The sequence below is a fragment of the Ambystoma mexicanum genome, chromosome 1q, assembly GCF_040938575.1.
Source record: "Ambystoma mexicanum isolate Mex_15411 chromosome 1q, UKY_AmexF1_1, whole genome shotgun sequence".
NCBI lineage: Eukaryota > Metazoa > Chordata > Amphibia > Caudata > Ambystomatidae > Ambystoma > Ambystoma mexicanum.
In genome coordinates this window covers 515,209,755-515,226,696 of record NC_090922.1, presented here as the reverse complement: position 1 = coordinate 515,226,696, position 16,942 = coordinate 515,209,755, and the positions used below count along the sequence as shown (strand labels likewise).

The window sequence follows — 16,942 nt, the reverse complement described above, 5'->3', positions numbered from 1 at the left end:
CTCCCTTTTTCTAGGCGCTCCAGACTCGAGGCGGGCGTGGCAGAAGACTGGATCCAGACGTGCAGGCACGGTGAGCGTTACGCTGCTGGATGCAGAATAACGCGAAGCGTGTGCTGCTCTTCGGGTGTGGTTTAAATAGCCACCAAAGTAGTCCCAGGTAAGTATTCCGAGTAAAAAATAGTCCCTAGGTAAAGTAGTCCCTTCCAAGCCTCTTTTGGCTTGGAGCTCTTGCAGCATGGTCTGCATCAGGTAAGTTTGCAGCATGGTCTGCATCAGGTAAGTTTTAATCTATGAGCCTGGCGCCTATGGCGCCAGGACTGACTCTCCATATGAGCCTGGCCTCATAGACGCCAGGACTGAATCCAAATAGCCCCTAGCAGGGTTTGTTGGGCTTCCTTGGGATAACTTGATGCCTGCTTCCGGGGTTGCTGGACTTGGTCTGGGACCCCGGGGGTAGGCATCATGACAAGTATCTCTCCATATCTGGTAGCTGTACCCCTCCCTCCTTGTACGGCAGGGTCAGTGTGACCAAGGATAGTTTGTGTCTTGCAGGCCCCCATAGAAACTCTCTCAATATTGCCTCTAGTAGGCGGAAGGATGATGCTCTGATGTAGCAATGTATGTTTTGGAAGTAATATAGAAACCTTGGCAGTACAATCATTTTGACAATAGCAACCCTGCCCAACATTGATAGTGGCAATTTAGACCAGAACTTCATGGACTTCCTCAAGCCCTTCACCGTTACCACAGTATTGTTCTCATGCATCACTTCAGGCGTATGCCAAACATTCACTCCCAAGTATCTGAATGATTCCAGCTGCCAGCGGATCCCTACATTTGGAAGGTTTCCCTCCTTCCTGCTTGCTAGCCCAGCCACTGGGTATATGCAAGATTTCTCTTTGCTGAAGCTGATTCCAGACACTTATGCAAAGTTTTCTAGTATGTCCAGGATTACTGGGACGTTAAGGTGTGGGTCCCTTATGTACAGTAACACATTATCGACATACAAGGATACCATCATGCCCCCAACCCTAATTCCTGCATCAAAAAATTGCTTTCTGAAATATATAGTGATTGGCTCAAGTCCCAGCACATATAGCATCAGTGACAGCGTGCAGCCCTGTCTGGTGCCCCTCTGTTTTTCCTATGCTGCTGAGACTGTCCTTCCAGTTTTCACCCTTGCTACTGGCGCCTCATAGAGTAGTTTTATCCATTTAATGAAGCAATGCCCAAGCCCAAATTCCTCCAAGACAGCAAGTAGCCACTCCCAATAAACCAAGTCGAACGCTTTTATGGCGTCCAGAGAGACTATCGCGTATTGGTCTCGTGAGCCTGCTGTGTGCGCCACAATGTGTTGCAGTTGCCTCAGGTTTACAGCCTTATTTTGACCTGGGATAAACCCGTTTTGATCTTCATGCACTATAGTCCCGATGACCCTCGAAAGCCGTTTAGCTAATACAGTGGTCAGTATTTTGACGTCGTAGTTTAGCATTGCCAACGGTCTGTACGAGCCACATTCATCTGCGGGTATTCCCGGTTTGGGTATTGGGATAATTAGGGTCTCCCTCATGCTTCCAGGTAGCACTCCTTTTTCATATGCCTCCTTAAACACCATGTGTAGGATCAGGGTCAGCTCACAGCTGTATGCCTTATAAAACTCTGGGGGTAGCCCATCGCCTCCCAGGGTCTTGCTGGTTGCCAGGGACATAATCGGCTTGCTTATGTCTTCAGTCTACAGATCCCCTTCCAGCGCATCGATGTGTGCGTCGGCCAGTTTGGGGAGACCTATTTCTTCAAGCGTGTCTAGTATTTCTCCTTGGGATATTAAGGTGTCGTGGCAGTATAGTTGGGAATAGAATGTTTTAAAGGTATCGTTGATTGACCTCTGCGACTTATGCGTCTGGCCCATGTCATCTTTGATAGCTGCGATCATGTGCCTCAGGTTTTCCTTCTTGCACAGCCACGATAGTAACCTGCTAGGTTTGTCCCCTTCTGAGTGTGCTCTAGTGGCTTTCGCTATGTGATCAAATTTCGCTAACCTACCCCACGCATCCCGGCAACTCCTTCTGGACCTTGGCTTCCATTTGCCTGATCTTCTCCTCCCACAATTCCATATCGCTTCGAAGTGTCTTGATTCCCCCCGCGCTAGCAATAACTTCACCTCTCACCACCACCTTCAGCGCCTCCCAGACTGTGCTCCAGTCCTTCACACTTCCCACGTTATGTCCTGTATATTCTACCAATTTGCTCCAGAGTCCCTCTCTGAAGGCAGAGTCCGTCAGTGCCTCTGCCTGCATACGCCATTGTGGTATGGACGGCTTGGGGCTTCGCATCTTCCATTCCATGACCAGTGGTGAGTGGTCTGAAATCGATCTGCCCAGATATTGTGCTGATTCTACCTGTGGGAGATGGGCCTTATCTATTAGCAGGTAATCTATTCTAGTGTATAGCCCGTGAGGTGACGAAAAGTAGGAAAACTCTCGGTCCTGTGGGTGTAGCTCCCTCCACACATCTGCTAGGTCTAGGTTCTCTAACACACCATTCAGTGCCATTGGGGCTGCTGTTGCCCTCTTCACCGGCGGGGCAGATCTGTTCATCAGATCTGATTGATAACATATTTTATTGTATTTTGTTACTCCGACACAATGACATACAATACATAGACATAACTTACGTGCATACAAACATTGAGGCATTATGATTAGACACCATATTCATTTTAGGTACACTGACACTTATTTTAACGAGTTATGACAGTTCCTGAGTTGGATCATTTACGTGCTTACGAATGTTGTGTGGCAGAGTCTGTTGGTTCGGATGTTGTTTTCTTTACATAGTCTGTTCCCATTTTTGCCATATTTTGTCTGCCTTGCGTGGGCATCCTCTTGCTTGATAGACTTGGCGCTCCATTACTATGCTGGCATCTATGTCCGCTATCCATTGGTCATATTGAGGGGTAATCTCTGATCCCCATAATTGAGCGATATTCCTTTTGGCAATCCCTGTGATCGTTGAGAGTAGGAGTTTTTCAAAACGGGTCATTTCTCCTTCCTCTTCGATTCCCAGGAGAAGGAGTTTTGGTTTGCTTGGGATTGATCTTCCAATTACCCTTCGCAGCCTTTCACAACATTTTTGCCAGAAGTGCTGTATGCGTGTGCATTGCCATAGGATGTGACAGAAGGTCCCCTCTTCCTGTTTACAGCGTAGGCATTTGGTGTTGGTTGTTTTGCCCCAGTTGTATAGTGCTCCTCGGGGGTAGTATATTCTGTGAAGTATTTTCAGTTGTATGAGTTGGATCCTAGCAGATATTGCTGTCTCTGGGGTACATTAAAGTTGAGATCCATTCCTCTGGTAGTATCGGGCACACATCCCTTTCCCATTTTGCTTTCAGGCTAGACATTTCTTTTGTGGCAAAGGAGGAGATTGCGTTGTACATGGTGGATGTGATTTTGGTTTTCACGCTGTCAATGACTATGTTCCTCTCTATTGGCGTGCATTCCGGCATATCTACTAGTTTTGCCATTTGCTTAGTGAGTGCGTGGTATAGTTGTGTGTAGTGATAGCTTTCACTGGGTGGGAGACCATATGTAGCCGAGAGTTTAGCAAAAGGTAGGATTTTGTCTTCTTTAATCATTTGCTTAATGGTCAGTATTCCCGCTGTTGCCCAAATCGGCCATTTAGGGAGTGTGTTGAGTTCCGTGAGGTAGGCGTTGTTCCAGAGGGGTTGCAGTGGGGTGATTTTGTTTTCCCACCCAATGTGTCTGTGTTTCTCTCCAGACTTGGGCCGTGTGGGCTGTTAATGTGCGGTCGGGGGGGCGGCCCCCAGTGTTATAGAGGCTTTCGATTGGAGGCGTGCCATGTCTTGCTGCTATTTCCGCCTGTATGTGCGGTAGTTCCGGGTTGCCATGTAATACATCATTTACCGTCGCCATCTGGGTCGCCCAGTAGTATGTTTGGATATTTGGGAGCCCGATTCCTACCTCCTATACTGATCGTTGGAGGGTACTTACGGCTATCCTTGGGTGTTTTCCTCCCCATAGTAATTTCCGTATTACTTTATTTTGTGAAATTCTGCTGTGGGGATGTGTAGGAGGGCGTTTTGCAAAATATACAAGGAGTGGGGGAGGGTAAGCATTTTGAAGCGCGCTGCTCTGCCTAATAGTGTCAGTGACTCCCAATGGTCTACATCTTGGCAAATCATTTTACTATTGGCTGCAGGTTTTGGGTCACATAGTTTTCCAGTCTATTTGCAATCAAAATGCCTAAATATCAGAATTGATTTAGTTCGATTTCATATGGGGAGCCTTGGGGCGGTATACTTTCTACTCCTTTAACTAGGATGAGGACTGATTTGGACCAATTCATTCTCAGGCCACTGAAGGCGCCGTAATTTATCAGTATTTGGGTGACTATAGGGCAGGAGATTGCTGGGTCGCCTAGGTACACCAGGCGGTCATCTACGTAAAGAGATACCTTATCTTTCCATGTTGGGCTCCATCGGAAACCAGACCACGTCATTGTGTTTCGTAAGATCACAGCCAGTGGCTCAATGATCAGTGCGAACAACATTGCCGATAGTGGACAGCCTTGTCTGGTTCCTTTCCCCAGGTGAATATTACGAGAGGACCATCCATTCACTTTCACTTCTGCTATTGGGGTATTGTATAGGAGCTGGACCCAGTTTATGATTGTTCCCTGAAGCCTCATGATTATCCACAGTGCCTCCCAGTGGACCGAGTCAAAGGCCTTTTCGAAATCAATGGCTAGTAACGCCAATGACTGTTGTATGGTGGGTGCTCTTTCAAGTGCTAAGCGTAGCCTGCGGATGTTCATTCTTGTAGATCTCTGTGGCATAAAGCCGCATTGGTCTGGATGGATCAATGATGTGATAACTGTTTGGAGTCTATTGGCTAGTACCTTCGCTAGTATTTTGGCTTTGCTATTGATTAGGGATATGGGCCTATAGGAACTACATTCGTCTGAGGGTTTGCCTTTTTTTGGGATTACTATTATGGTGGCCTTACGTAGGTACAATGGGAGTATTCCTACTCTTTTTGAGTGTTCAAACATGTTGAGCAGATGGGTTGCTATATCTAGATGATTTTTTTTTTTTTCCAAATGTCATGTGGGAAGCCGTTCGGGCCTGGGGGTTTGCCTGATTGGAGTTGGGAGATAGCTGCCGATATTTCTTCCTCTGTTATTTTATTGTCTGATATGTTGGCTTGCTCTGTGGTGAGTGTAGGGAGGTCAGTTTCATCTATTATAGTCCTCTCCACTGTGGTATTTGGGGGCCTGTATAGCTCTTTGTAAAATTTTGCAAAACATTCTGTTATCTCTCGATCAGTGGAGACTAGCTCCGCCTTTATACTTTTAATATTTTTGACTTTTTGATGTCCTTCATCTCGATTTTCCAGCCATGCGAGCAATTTGCCCGCTTTTTCCCCTGTTTCATACAGACGTGCCTTCATGGCTCTGTGCGCTTTCTTGGCACAGTCTAGGGACAGATTATTTAGTTTCTTCTGCGCTAGTGTCAAGGCTCTGTTTGTCTCGGGTGTGTTGCTATATATGTTTTTTAATTCTTTGAGTGTTACTTCTTTTTCAGCTTCTACGACCTGTGCTCGGTACGCTTTTTATTTTTGCTGTTGTCCACGATAGGATTTCACCCCTCAGAACTGGCTTATAATCCTCCCATAATGTTCCGAGTTATTCACTGAGCCTGTATTCAATTCAAAGTAATTGGAGGTGGCTGTTTCTTTTCTTTCTTGCAGGTCCGGGAACCCCAGGTAATAGTAGTTAAGTCGCCAGGTGGGCGGGGGACGTAGCCTTTCTGTTTCAAGTTCTAGTAGCAGTGGGGAGTGATCAGATATACCACACAGAAGCAGGGACACACTGTGTGCTTTATGGATATTATGGGCGGGTAAGAAGAAGTAGTCTATCCTAGACAGCGAGGCATGCACGCCTGAGTGGAAGGAGTATTCGCACGTTCTGCTGTGTAGGTCTCGCCATACGTCTCTCAAGCCCAGTGCAGAGGCAAAGGTGGCCAGTTTGGTGTTAGTAGTGGGATTTGTCCCTCTCAAGTGTGTGCGATCTAGGGTGTTGTCCATTACTTCATTGAAGTCTCCACCTATAACCCAGGTGTCTGCCGTATTTGAGGCAAGGATGAGAGTCATTTCTGCTAGTAGTGTGGCTAGGAGTGCCGGTGGAAAGTATATTGCCATAATCGCCATGGTTTGGTTCCATAATGTTGCGTGTATATGTACATATCTTCCACCAGTATCCTGAGTTATTTGGGATATCGCCAAGGGCAGTCTCTTATGGACTAGTATTAGCACCCCTCTAGCCCCCATGGAGAAGCCTGCGTGAATCGCAGTGCGGTAATTAGACCTTTTGAAAAGGTTACATATCGTTCCAGCAAGATGTGTTTCAGTTAGGAGCACTATATCCGGTGTGTGTCACTTTATATATTACAACACCAGTCGTCTTTTAATGCTGGAACCTAGACCGTTCACGTTCCATGTCCTAAGTGTCAGGTGTCTGTTGAGTAGAGCAGTTTTGGGCGCCATTGGGTGTCTGGGTGTTGTGGTTTGTGGATATGTCCCTCGGGATGTGATTGTCTTAGGGTGTGTGTTATTTTTGACTTCCTTGTGTTTGGTGGGATCATATTACCTCCGTATGCTAACGGGTGAATAAAAAACTCTTTCCCAACTCCCCCATCCCCATACTCCAACCCCAACTGAAGCATCTGTCGTCCCATCATGAACTTGTGAACAATTAAACTTCAACTCACATATATTAACTCCGTACTAGTTAAGTTTCTTGAACTGCGTATGGACGGTGAAGCTTGGCAGTCTAGCACACTTGCTTTGATGCTGTGTACACGCTTCTTCGTCGGGGGGCAATTCGGATTTGGCCGCCAGCCGGTGTGTGCTTTGTGATCCATTGTTCCATTTCGTATCAGTGGTTCTGTTGTATTTTGTCTTCCAGAGATTGTGTTAGCTTGAACTGCTGCAGTTTCCCATTATACATTTTCTTGTTGCGACATTTCTTCTTGATGCTGTTGGGTTCTGATATCTGGTGGTCTCTCTGGACGTGGTCTGTTGCGTTCAACCCCCGGTTTTCCCTTTGTACTCCAATCGCCTTCTACATGTCTTTCAGCCCAGTTCCAGACTTCTTTAGGATCTATGAAGTGCACCGTTGTGCCATTGTGGAATATATTAAGTTGGGCAGGGAAGATTAGTCCCTATTTGATTTCCATTGATTGCAGACGTCTTTTGAGTGGATCGAAGGATTGACAAGCTTTTTGCACCTCTCTGGTGAAGTCAGGGAAGAAAGCAATTTTGGAACCATTGTAGGTGATGGATCCTTTCGTCCTTGCCATCTTCAGTATGGCGTCTCTATCCCTATAATTTATGAGTCTTTCGATGACTGTGCGTGGCGGTGCACCTGGTATGATTCTTCCAGTTGGCATGTGGTGTGTCCGCTCAATTGAGAAAAATTTGGAGAAGGATTTATTTTCGTATATGTCTATGAGCCACTGCTCGAGGAATAGTTCCATGCTTGCCCCCTCTGCCTTCTCAGGGAGGCCGAGGATGCGGATATTGTTGCGTCTCGATCTCCCCTCGCTTTCATCCACTCTTCCTTCCAGAGTTTTAATGCGATCCAGCATGCCAGACATGTGTCTTCAGTCTCTGAGATGCGTGCTTCAGCCTCCCTGGTGCGTGAGGTTGCGCTAATACTGTCCATTTTCTTCTCCATTGATGTTCTGGCGCTATCAATGGCACCCATCACGTCCCTGAGGGAGATGTCGCCTTCGGTGTTCTCTGGTTCTGTTGACGCCGACCCTTTCGGCGAGCGAGACGGCGAGCGAGACAGCGGTGTGGTCGCGTACTGTTCTATCCTGCTTTGTATGGAGGTTTTACTGGGTTTGTCTTTCCCCATGTTGTCATTTTGTCGTTGTAATGTAGGGATTTTATTTAGTTTTGTGGGGGGGTGACAATGTTAGCTCGCAGGTGTCTTTCGGTGTCTTGGATTTGTTGTCCATGGAGTCGTGGAACCTGGTGGTGTAGCGGGAGGCGGCGTTCGGGATTGCGTCGCCGTGGGCCCCTGCTTTATTCTTTCTACTCTTTGACAGGAGTGTCTTCAGTTTGCAGGTTTCTATTTGCAGCTGTGTTTGTTGTGGTTGTGCACACGTGTGTGCCTCCTCCCTGCTTCTAGTGTTCAGAGATTCCTTATGCCTCTGCTATGTTTCGGATTTGGAGTGTTTCCCCCTTTTGCTGTGGTGTGGATTTGTTTACATGCAGTGTCAGCTTGCAATGGGACTCCGGCTTTGCAGGTAGAGCGATTATTGCGTGCCCTTCCAGGTTATGGGGCCTTCCTTTGCCTCACGGGGTAGCTTGTTAATTTTGTCTGCTATTGCTTGATACACACGTTGTGGCTTTTATCAGTTCGCGTGGGTCATCTTTAGGTATTTGCGTGCTCTGTCTCACCGTTTTGGCTCTCCTTGATTTGGTTGGGCTATTTGTGCGGTTTGTATGGTGCTTATGCAGACAATTTCACCACTGATTTGAATGTATGGGGGGGAAGCCCCTTCTCTCTCCCGGTATCACCCCAGATTTTCTGCAGGCTCGTGCTGCGGTATTTCAGGATGGTCTGGTTCTCTTTCCTACTTTGCAGTGTGTGTGCTGTCTGAGTTCAAGGCAAGCATCCTGTGGGTGCTTTCCCGCGTGGAGGGCGGCGAGTGGAAGATGTTTCTCCGGGCCGTTTGGGTAGCCTCCACCCCCAGCAGTGCCTCAGCTCTCCCACTCTGGGCCCAGCCAAGGCGGTCCACACTTTGGGGGATGGGTCAGTGTGTTATCCCGACACCCGTAGCAGCCCCTCCTCGGCCTCCACGGGTGTCTCACTCGCGGATGATTCGGCGGGCAGAGTCTGCAATGTTCGCTCACTTTCCAGCTTTCGTGTTCCCTCGTTCGTGTTCCGGAGGGGGGAACGGCTCCTTCCCAGTCTCACTGCGGCCAGGCAGTCACCGCACACCAGAACCCTCGCTCACCTTGGGTCTGGCGCGTTGTCCCGGCACCTCGATGGTATCGGTGGGAGTCTCTCTCGCCCAGCAGCGGGGTTCTGCTCGGTACCAGGGGCCGCCTCCTCCCGCGCGGCCAGGTCCTCCTCGCGGGCTTGGTCATAGCAGGTCTCCACACGGTTCAGGGAACAAAGAACAGAGCTTGCGCACATGTTTACACTGGTGTCTCGCTGCGCTATCGGCTTCTCAGCATGTGTTTCAGAGCTGGTGCTACGCATCCCCAGTGCCGTCTCTCCTTACGCTGTTGTTGGTTACGCCTTGGTGTCGGGTGCGCTCCAACTCCGCAGCGGATATCTTCCGTTTTACTTTCCGATTTGGCACCAAAAATGTGGCGATTGTTGCAGGCGATATCGTATGCTGGATCATGACTTTTGGGGTCTGTCGCATCAGTATTTCCAGGATTTTAGGCAGGATACGGCTGGCGGCGCCAGAGCACCAAGGAATCACGTCCTCATCTCGTGCTGGCTGGCCACGTCCCCGGTAGGGGGCTATCTTGGCGCACAGTTCATTCAAGAGCGCTGGGATACCATGATTAGGCTGATAGGAGTTAACTATTTCAATTTCTAATTGCTCGATGCTCACCGTAAGTATCAAGAATCTTCCATCCGCATCCGCTTCCACCTTCGACAGGCCGAAGGGCAGTGTCATTTATCCAGGTGTACACTTCCCTTGCATACTTGGAGTACGTCGCTTCGTATCCTTGCCCTCCCCAGTGTTCCTGTACCTTATGCACATCATCTGCTGTGTGGTGGGTTTCCTGCAGCAATTCAATCGAGATCCGTTTCCTCTTCAAGTAGGATTTAATGCTATTTCTACGCATAAAGGTACCCATCCCTCTGACATTCCAAGTTAGTAAGCTTATGTCAGCCGCCATTTTGTGCATTTACATTGACCGTCCCGGCCCACTCCTGCTTACACACCACCAAGTTTGTTATCGCAGCCCACCCCACCCTATCCCCTTGTCCCATTTATTTTTGCCAGTTGTGCACCTCCACGTTTTACCTGTTTCTGTGAAGAACATGTAACTTTCCAAACAACAATAAAACAAAATTAACCAACTGCACCCATCAGTTGCTCCATTCAAGCAACGCTCAGGCACCCCGCGCCTTCTTGGCCTATCCGGGTCGTCATGCGCAGATTTTGTAGTGTCAGCAACAGGCTGACACCAGTCCTTTCGCAAGGTGCGTCTATTAGCCCAGGCCAAGTGGCCCAGTAGTGCTCCAGTCCTAGTCAAATTCTGCATCTTGGCAGCAATATATTCTACTGGCTTCAAGGTCAAACATCTCCCTTCGCTCCGTCTGTTAGTCGCAGTTGCCAGTTCCCTGTTCTGCATGGAAGAGTGTAAGCTATGGTACAGTTTATTCTCCCGTGTCCAGGTTATTGTGTTCCAGCCACACAGTGACTGCCGCCGGGGTCTCCAGGAACAATGCTCGGCCTTTGTACAACTCCTTGAGTCTTGATGGGTACATCAGCATGTACTTAAGGTTTAGTTGTTGCAGTTTTGCCTTGATCGGGACAAAAGAGTTCCTTGCCCTTTGCACCACCGGCGTGTAGTCCGGGTATATGGCGATTTTGGCGTTATCCCTTTTTATTTCTCCTCCTTCCCCCGAATACCGTAGTATGATTTCTCTGTCCTGGAAATTCTGGATCTTGGCTATCATCAGGTGTGGGTATGATCCCGGCAGAGGTCTTTTCTGTAACGTTCTATGGGCCCTCTCCACCACAAATCCCTGTGAGAGTCGGCCAGTGCCAATTTCTTGTTGCAGTAGCGCGTCTACAAATTTCGTAGGGCTGGGTCCTTCCATTCCCTCCGGAATTCCCAGTAGACGCACATTATTGCGTCTGGCTCGCCCTTCTGAATCTTCCGCACTCGTCTCCAGGACAGTGTTTCTCTTTTCTCAGTATTTCTGCTGTTTCCTTCTGCCACGTCTCAGTGCCCGCCACTCGTTCCGTCAGATTGCGCATGTCCTGCCTCATAAACTGCATGTCTTCTTTGACCTCCCCTATTTTGGTGTCTAGGAACGAGCGCAATGCTGCTATTGCATCCAGCACTTGCTTGTCTTTGACGTCCTCCTTTGGGGTTTCTGGTGCCGGTCTGGACCCATTGCTGGCCTGGGGCTGATCTCTTGCCTTGGCCGCGGCAAAAGAGTCCTTGATTGAGGTCTTGTTTTTCTCTTTTGTTGAGGGCATTTCCACCTGGTCCCCTTGAGGCAACACTTTACCGTAGTTCAAGTGTTGCCAACCAGTCACTGCCTTGCTGTGCGCTTGTATGTGCCCCATCCGTGTCTAGAGCCTTCTCCCTTTCAACAGCGTATCCAGCACTTTCCAGTAACACGTGGTCGTGCTCTCGGGCAAATGTGTTTGCTTGCTTGGCGGTCTCTCTCTAGTTCTCAGATTTAAGGGTTACCGTGTTTCAGTCGTTCAGTCTAGTGCCGAACGCTGACCTCGGCAGTTTACCACTTCACTTGGGGCCCAGCAGTGCTAGTTGCGCTCTTTGCTTCCACTTTACGCTTGGTCTTTTTAGTCTGTGTGGATGGTGCAGTCTCACCTCAGCCAGTGAGTGGTTCTGCTATGTAATCAGCGGAGGCAGCCTGAGACCATAAACTTCCCTGTTCCACCCTCCAAACCTGTTTGGTGGTCGGGTTGTGTTGCTGCCTGGTACCACTGAGACCCGCTGGATATCAAAGCAAGTGTTGCAGTATCGGCACCTATGGTGGTTACCTCACTAGATGGTGTTAGCTTCTAGTAACGCACCGCAACCTTCAGGTACCCCAAGTCCCGATGGGTTGTGTCTTCTGGTTACTCGTGGCTTGTTGTGTCCGCTGCTAATTGGGCATTCTACGCATGTTAGTGTCTCATTTCAGCTCCTTGACTTTAGGACCTAGTCTCCCCCCCTCTAGGCAGTGTGTAGCGGCCAGTGCAGCGTGCCAGTTCAATGGGGTATCCAGTACTTGTGTTACTGCAGGCGGCGGCTGCACTTAATGTCCATCACTCTGTGGTAGGTTGTACTACTGTTGTATCCTCGGCCTTGCCACCTCCTTTTTATGGCCACCTGTGTCCCCTTCCACCCGGGCTGTGCCCTGTGCGTGTCTCCCTATGCTCCAGGGGCTGCAGTGCTATGGTTCCACAGCTGGCCTATGGGGCGCCCTCTGAGCAGTTGCAAGCATGCTGGCCTACCTTTTTTGTCTCTGTGTTCTGGCAGTCCTTTCCAGTACCCTTCTCCTAGCATGTCCAGGCCCTGTGCCCCTCGTTCGCTGGGCACCGCTCAACCCTGCGCTTGCCTCTCCCGCGCGCCCTCTTTCCTGAGCTCGGGTGCTGGCGTGCAGAGGAGAAAGCCTTCTCCTCTGTGTCGTGCTTCGGTCCCCTGTGTCCTTAGTTCGGGCACTGTACGCCGTGTAACGGCTCCAGTTGCGATAGGCAGAAGCGCAGGCTCCGACACGTCTGTTGGCGTAGTTTCAATCTCCTTTGGATATGTGGCCGTGTTTAGTGCATCATCCGCTGTTACTTTTTGGCTGCCGTGCCCCCACTCACCGCAATGTCCACTGCATTGTTCCCTCGCTCCTTTACGTCCCAATCCGCAGTTGCTCCGCTGCTGTCTTCAGTCCTTTGGTTCCGGTCTGCCTCCTGGAAGGATTCACCTAAACTGCGGGTACTCCAGTCCGATGCAGCGGGTGGCAGTGCCCACGCCTTCTGCCTCTGTGCCGCCCTCTGGGTCTTGCTTTTGCCTGGGATTACTGCCTGGGCGATCCGCCAGCCCGGCTTCCCCTCCTAGCACGATCACTGCCACACCCGATCTCTGACCTCCTACGGGGACCTCTCTGAGTCTCGTTGTCTGCACAGCCTGGACTGCTTTGCTTGGGTTGTTTCTGTGGGATCCTAAGCTTCAGCACTCCCTCCGCTACCGTTGACCAGCACGCCAGCAGCCCTCTTTGCTCTCCTTCTCACGAGCTTCGGCCCCTCCTCCACATCACAGCCGAGTCGCGGCCACAACCGCCATCTTGCCCGTGCCGGGCACCTTGTTCTGAGGCAATTTTCTTCATGAAGACCGCTGCGGTTTTCACTGTCTCTGCACACCGGGGCTGGTGAATCGATTGAGACACCTTTAGCTGTGTTTGCTGCTGCTCAAATCCTTGTGCACCGCCAGATTTTAGGATCTAATGGAGGATCTCGACAGGAGCTCCAACTACGCTCGACCTTACTCCATGGGCCCAAGCCACGCCCCCAGACAAAAGAGACTTAAACTTAACTATGCCTTGCGCTGGCTCGAAGGCATGACAAATACATGTATACGATTTGCAGTGTTGTTGTGGCAATATTTGACTAAAGGTTTTTACTTGCTTAGTGTGTATTTTAAAGGCCTAATAACTCATTGTATATTTGTGTACTTACCTGTCTAAGTGGAATTATTGGTGTGGTTCTGCGTGGAACCATTTTAGACTAAGACCACTCAAGCAGCGCTCCTGAGAACTAAGCATTGCCGCTCTGCTGCCATACTTTGATTCGGTTTGGCTAAAATCTCAATGTCTCCCAGCTCTTCATGATGCTTACTAAAATCCTCTCGCAGGGTTGATTTTGGAAATCCCCCTAATTGTGCAGTATTTTGAGTAAAATGTGCCTCATTTGTGGTCCGAACTGACAGCAAGGTGACGTGCAGCCTTTACAAAACTCCTCAATTAAACCATTATTGTTTCAATACATCAATGTCCTTTACACCATGTCCATAATCTCCCATTTTAAGTGTGGGACAAAGAGGCGGGTAAGATTTTTTCCCCATCTTCCACCACATTTCTTTAACAGGGGTCCCTCCTGAATCTTTTATTGTACTTTTCCCTCTTCCATGTTCCCACCCTCCTTTGCATCTATTCCGTTTTTTTGCCCAGTGTGTTTTTAGCATGCGCATACCCTGCTCTCTTTCATGTATGTATGTATTTTTGCTAGCATATCAGGAACTATCCACCTTTAATCCCCAAGTAATCCCAACCTCCCCGGCAAAGTTTAGCACAGGAAAGGCTTTGTTGCATTTCTGTTGCTGATTAGCAGTACTTTTCCTCATTCCTTGGTTCCCCTGATAGATTGGTGCAATATGCTCTGTGGTTGGCCAGGCAATGTTATTTTTTAATGATTCAAGGATTTAACCAAAATTTCAGTTGTCATGAGTAGTGTTCAAAGGACGTCAATTCTTTTCATGATATGTTTGACAACGGTTATCGTCATATTTCTTAGGGTAGTTAAAGCTCTATTGCTAGATGCACAGAAAATGTTCAATGCCAAGTGCTCACTTCCGGTCAGAGAAGAAATTATAGGACACACCTGTTTCCCTTCCTGTGACACCCATTTTGCTGCCACACAGAGTGCACGGGTTCAGGAGACTTGAAGTGCTTATTACGAATAGGCAACATCCATCAAAAAGGGCATACATTGAATCAATGACAATTTTACTGCTTTGCCTGAAATTATAGCTTTGGAGGTAAGTTGGAAGATAATACCAGCAGAATATCACTGCTGCAGACTTTTCCTCCAGAAAATGTAAACATTGTTGCTGGCGGAATTACCAAAGAGTGTAATTCCTCCATACCTGAATGGAGTCCTCTGGGACTTAATTATGGTAAATAAACTTAGTGTTCCCCCAAAATGTCTGACGGTAAACGCGTTTGGCAGAATTGCCACAGCTGGGTCCGGCAAACTCAAATATAGATGTGTGTGTCGCTGACCACCTAAGGATAATGTGCTGTAAGCTAGTCTCTGGGACTGTCCATATGAAATGGAATTCCATGAATGCACTAGGGGCTACTTATGGTAACGATGGAGGATGGAGGAGATTTGGAATTTGAGCGTTAAAAGTGCAAATGAATTATCTTGGCTGCTCAACCCTGCACATTTAACAGGTCTTTTAAAATAAAGTAAAATAGACCAGAGATATTTAATTGTGTGTAATCACTATATTACCATTCATTGCTGTCTTAATTATTACTTTCCTGCAGACAGAATCTGTCACCTTGGTTCAGAATTCAGCCATTTCAGGCCCTCGACGTCCAAAGGTAAGCCTTTTTGTATTTTTAATTCACTGTGGTTCTATCTGATGTTTGTGTTGAATCCAAAGGAAACTTTTTTTCAGGTTGGCAGTGCGGCCAAACCTCATTAAAGTCTCTTGGTGCTGGTAGTCATTGGGCAGCATGATTACTGCACAGTGTAGTCTCTCTAGGACACAGTGCGTGTAGATAATACTCTGCCAGATTTGGGGTTGAATTGAGGGGTAGGACGTGTGTGTATTCTACGCCAGATGTTAAATGGCATAGCTAGAGGCAGAAGGGCACTGTAGATGACATAAGATGTAGCATTGTGTTGGGTTAGGTCAAAGATCTATGGTGATTAAACTCTGGCAGGTGTGGGAATGTGTTGCTAGTGGGAGACAACGGGACTCCCTCCAACTACAGGTCCTTAATTCTGGCGCTGATGTAGCTTCACTGAGCCCTCGATCACATACTAGTGATACTTGCACATCACTTAGGGCCTCATCACGACCTCGGCAGTAACCCTTAAATCCGGCAGTAGCGCTATTACCGCCGGATTTAAGGGTCCGCTGAATCAGGGCTTCGGCGGATTTCAAACCAGCTCTGAGCTGGTGTGAAATCCGCCGAGAATTCGCGCTAATACCGCTGGCGGGAAATCCGCCGGCGGTATGAGTGCAAAATATCCCCGTTGAGCCCAATGGGGAATGGGGCATTCCCGAATGGGCTCAAAGGGGAATGGGGACTTCCAAGTCCGCCCAACTCGTGATCCCGCGCTATTAGCGCCGGGGGCTATGGCGGTCGCGCTAATAGCCCCCGCGCTAATAGCGCCACCGCTACCGCCGAGGTCGTGATGAGGCCCTTAGTCTCTAACCAACAAATAAAAAGAAAATAGCTGTCTTCTCACCCACAGGCACTTCATATATTTTACTTTGCAAAGAATCTAGTTATCTTTACTTTCTTGGGCATCCTATCCTAAACACACACACCTTTTACAGCTATTTTATTTTAAAGTATTTTTATTGAGATTTTCAAATGAAAATGACATATTGAATAGTCATATTATAAATCGCATTTGTCAGTAGAAAGAGGGGAAGGGGGAGGGAAAGGGGAAACCTATAACAAATAACATAGCTTAAACAAACAGCAAAGGTCGTCACATGTCATGTATGTTTCCGGAGCTAGTCTGACGGAGAGCGGCGCAGGTACACAGACCACTTTGGAGAGGTGTTGGGCCTCCTGGGCGGGGTAAAACAGATTCTCATGAGATTTAATGCCAAACCTGTGTCCAGGGTTTGTAGGTAAATTGGCTTTCGTTCACAGGGGCTTGTCATCGGACGGATGAAACATGTCCCATATCAAAGATTTCCAGGCTTCATAGGTCATGACCGGGCCTACCCCGGTCTTAATTATTCATTGCCCCCATAATATGGTTTCCGCTTCTGTCCAGTGTTCCAGGTCCCTAAACCATTTGGCATAGCAGGGGCCAGACAAAGTTTTCCAAGTCATAGCGATTGCTCTTTTGGCCAGTATACAGGCCATGTCCATGAATTTGACGAGGTTTCTAAACTTGCTTATCCTCGGGTAAGATCCCAGCAGGCATTCCTTCGGTGTCTACTTGTAGTGGGTCAAGCCTGCTCTTCTACACGCTTGTTCGATTCTGGCCCAAAAGTGCTGTATCGTTGGGCAGCTCCAGAACATATGAGCCATTCCTGCATTTTCTGAGTTGCATCGGGGGCAAAGCGGGAGCGGGGGTCTACGGAATTTGGCGATTCTACGGGGGGTCATATATGTTCTGTGGAGAACGTTTAGTTGGATTAATCTGAATCTCACATTTCTTGATACTTCTCTGGGAAAC

At 48.4% G+C, this 16,942-nt stretch overlaps 1 protein-coding gene across 3 annotated transcripts in view; it reads left to right on the top strand.

Moving 5' to 3' along the window:
• The window catches only part of LOC138530413 (guanylate-binding protein 1-like), a 1,110,598-nt gene that overhangs the window by 438,209 nt on the left and 655,447 nt on the right, over nucleotides 1-16,942 (top strand). For all 3 annotated transcript variants that reach the window (XM_069640909.1, XM_069640906.1, XM_069640908.1), the window contains one exon: nucleotides 15,058-15,114. In XM_069640909.1, coding sequence (XP_069497010.1) covers nucleotides 15,058-15,114 — 57 coding nt within the window. The remainder of the gene's footprint in view (nucleotides 1-15,057; nucleotides 15,115-16,942) is intronic.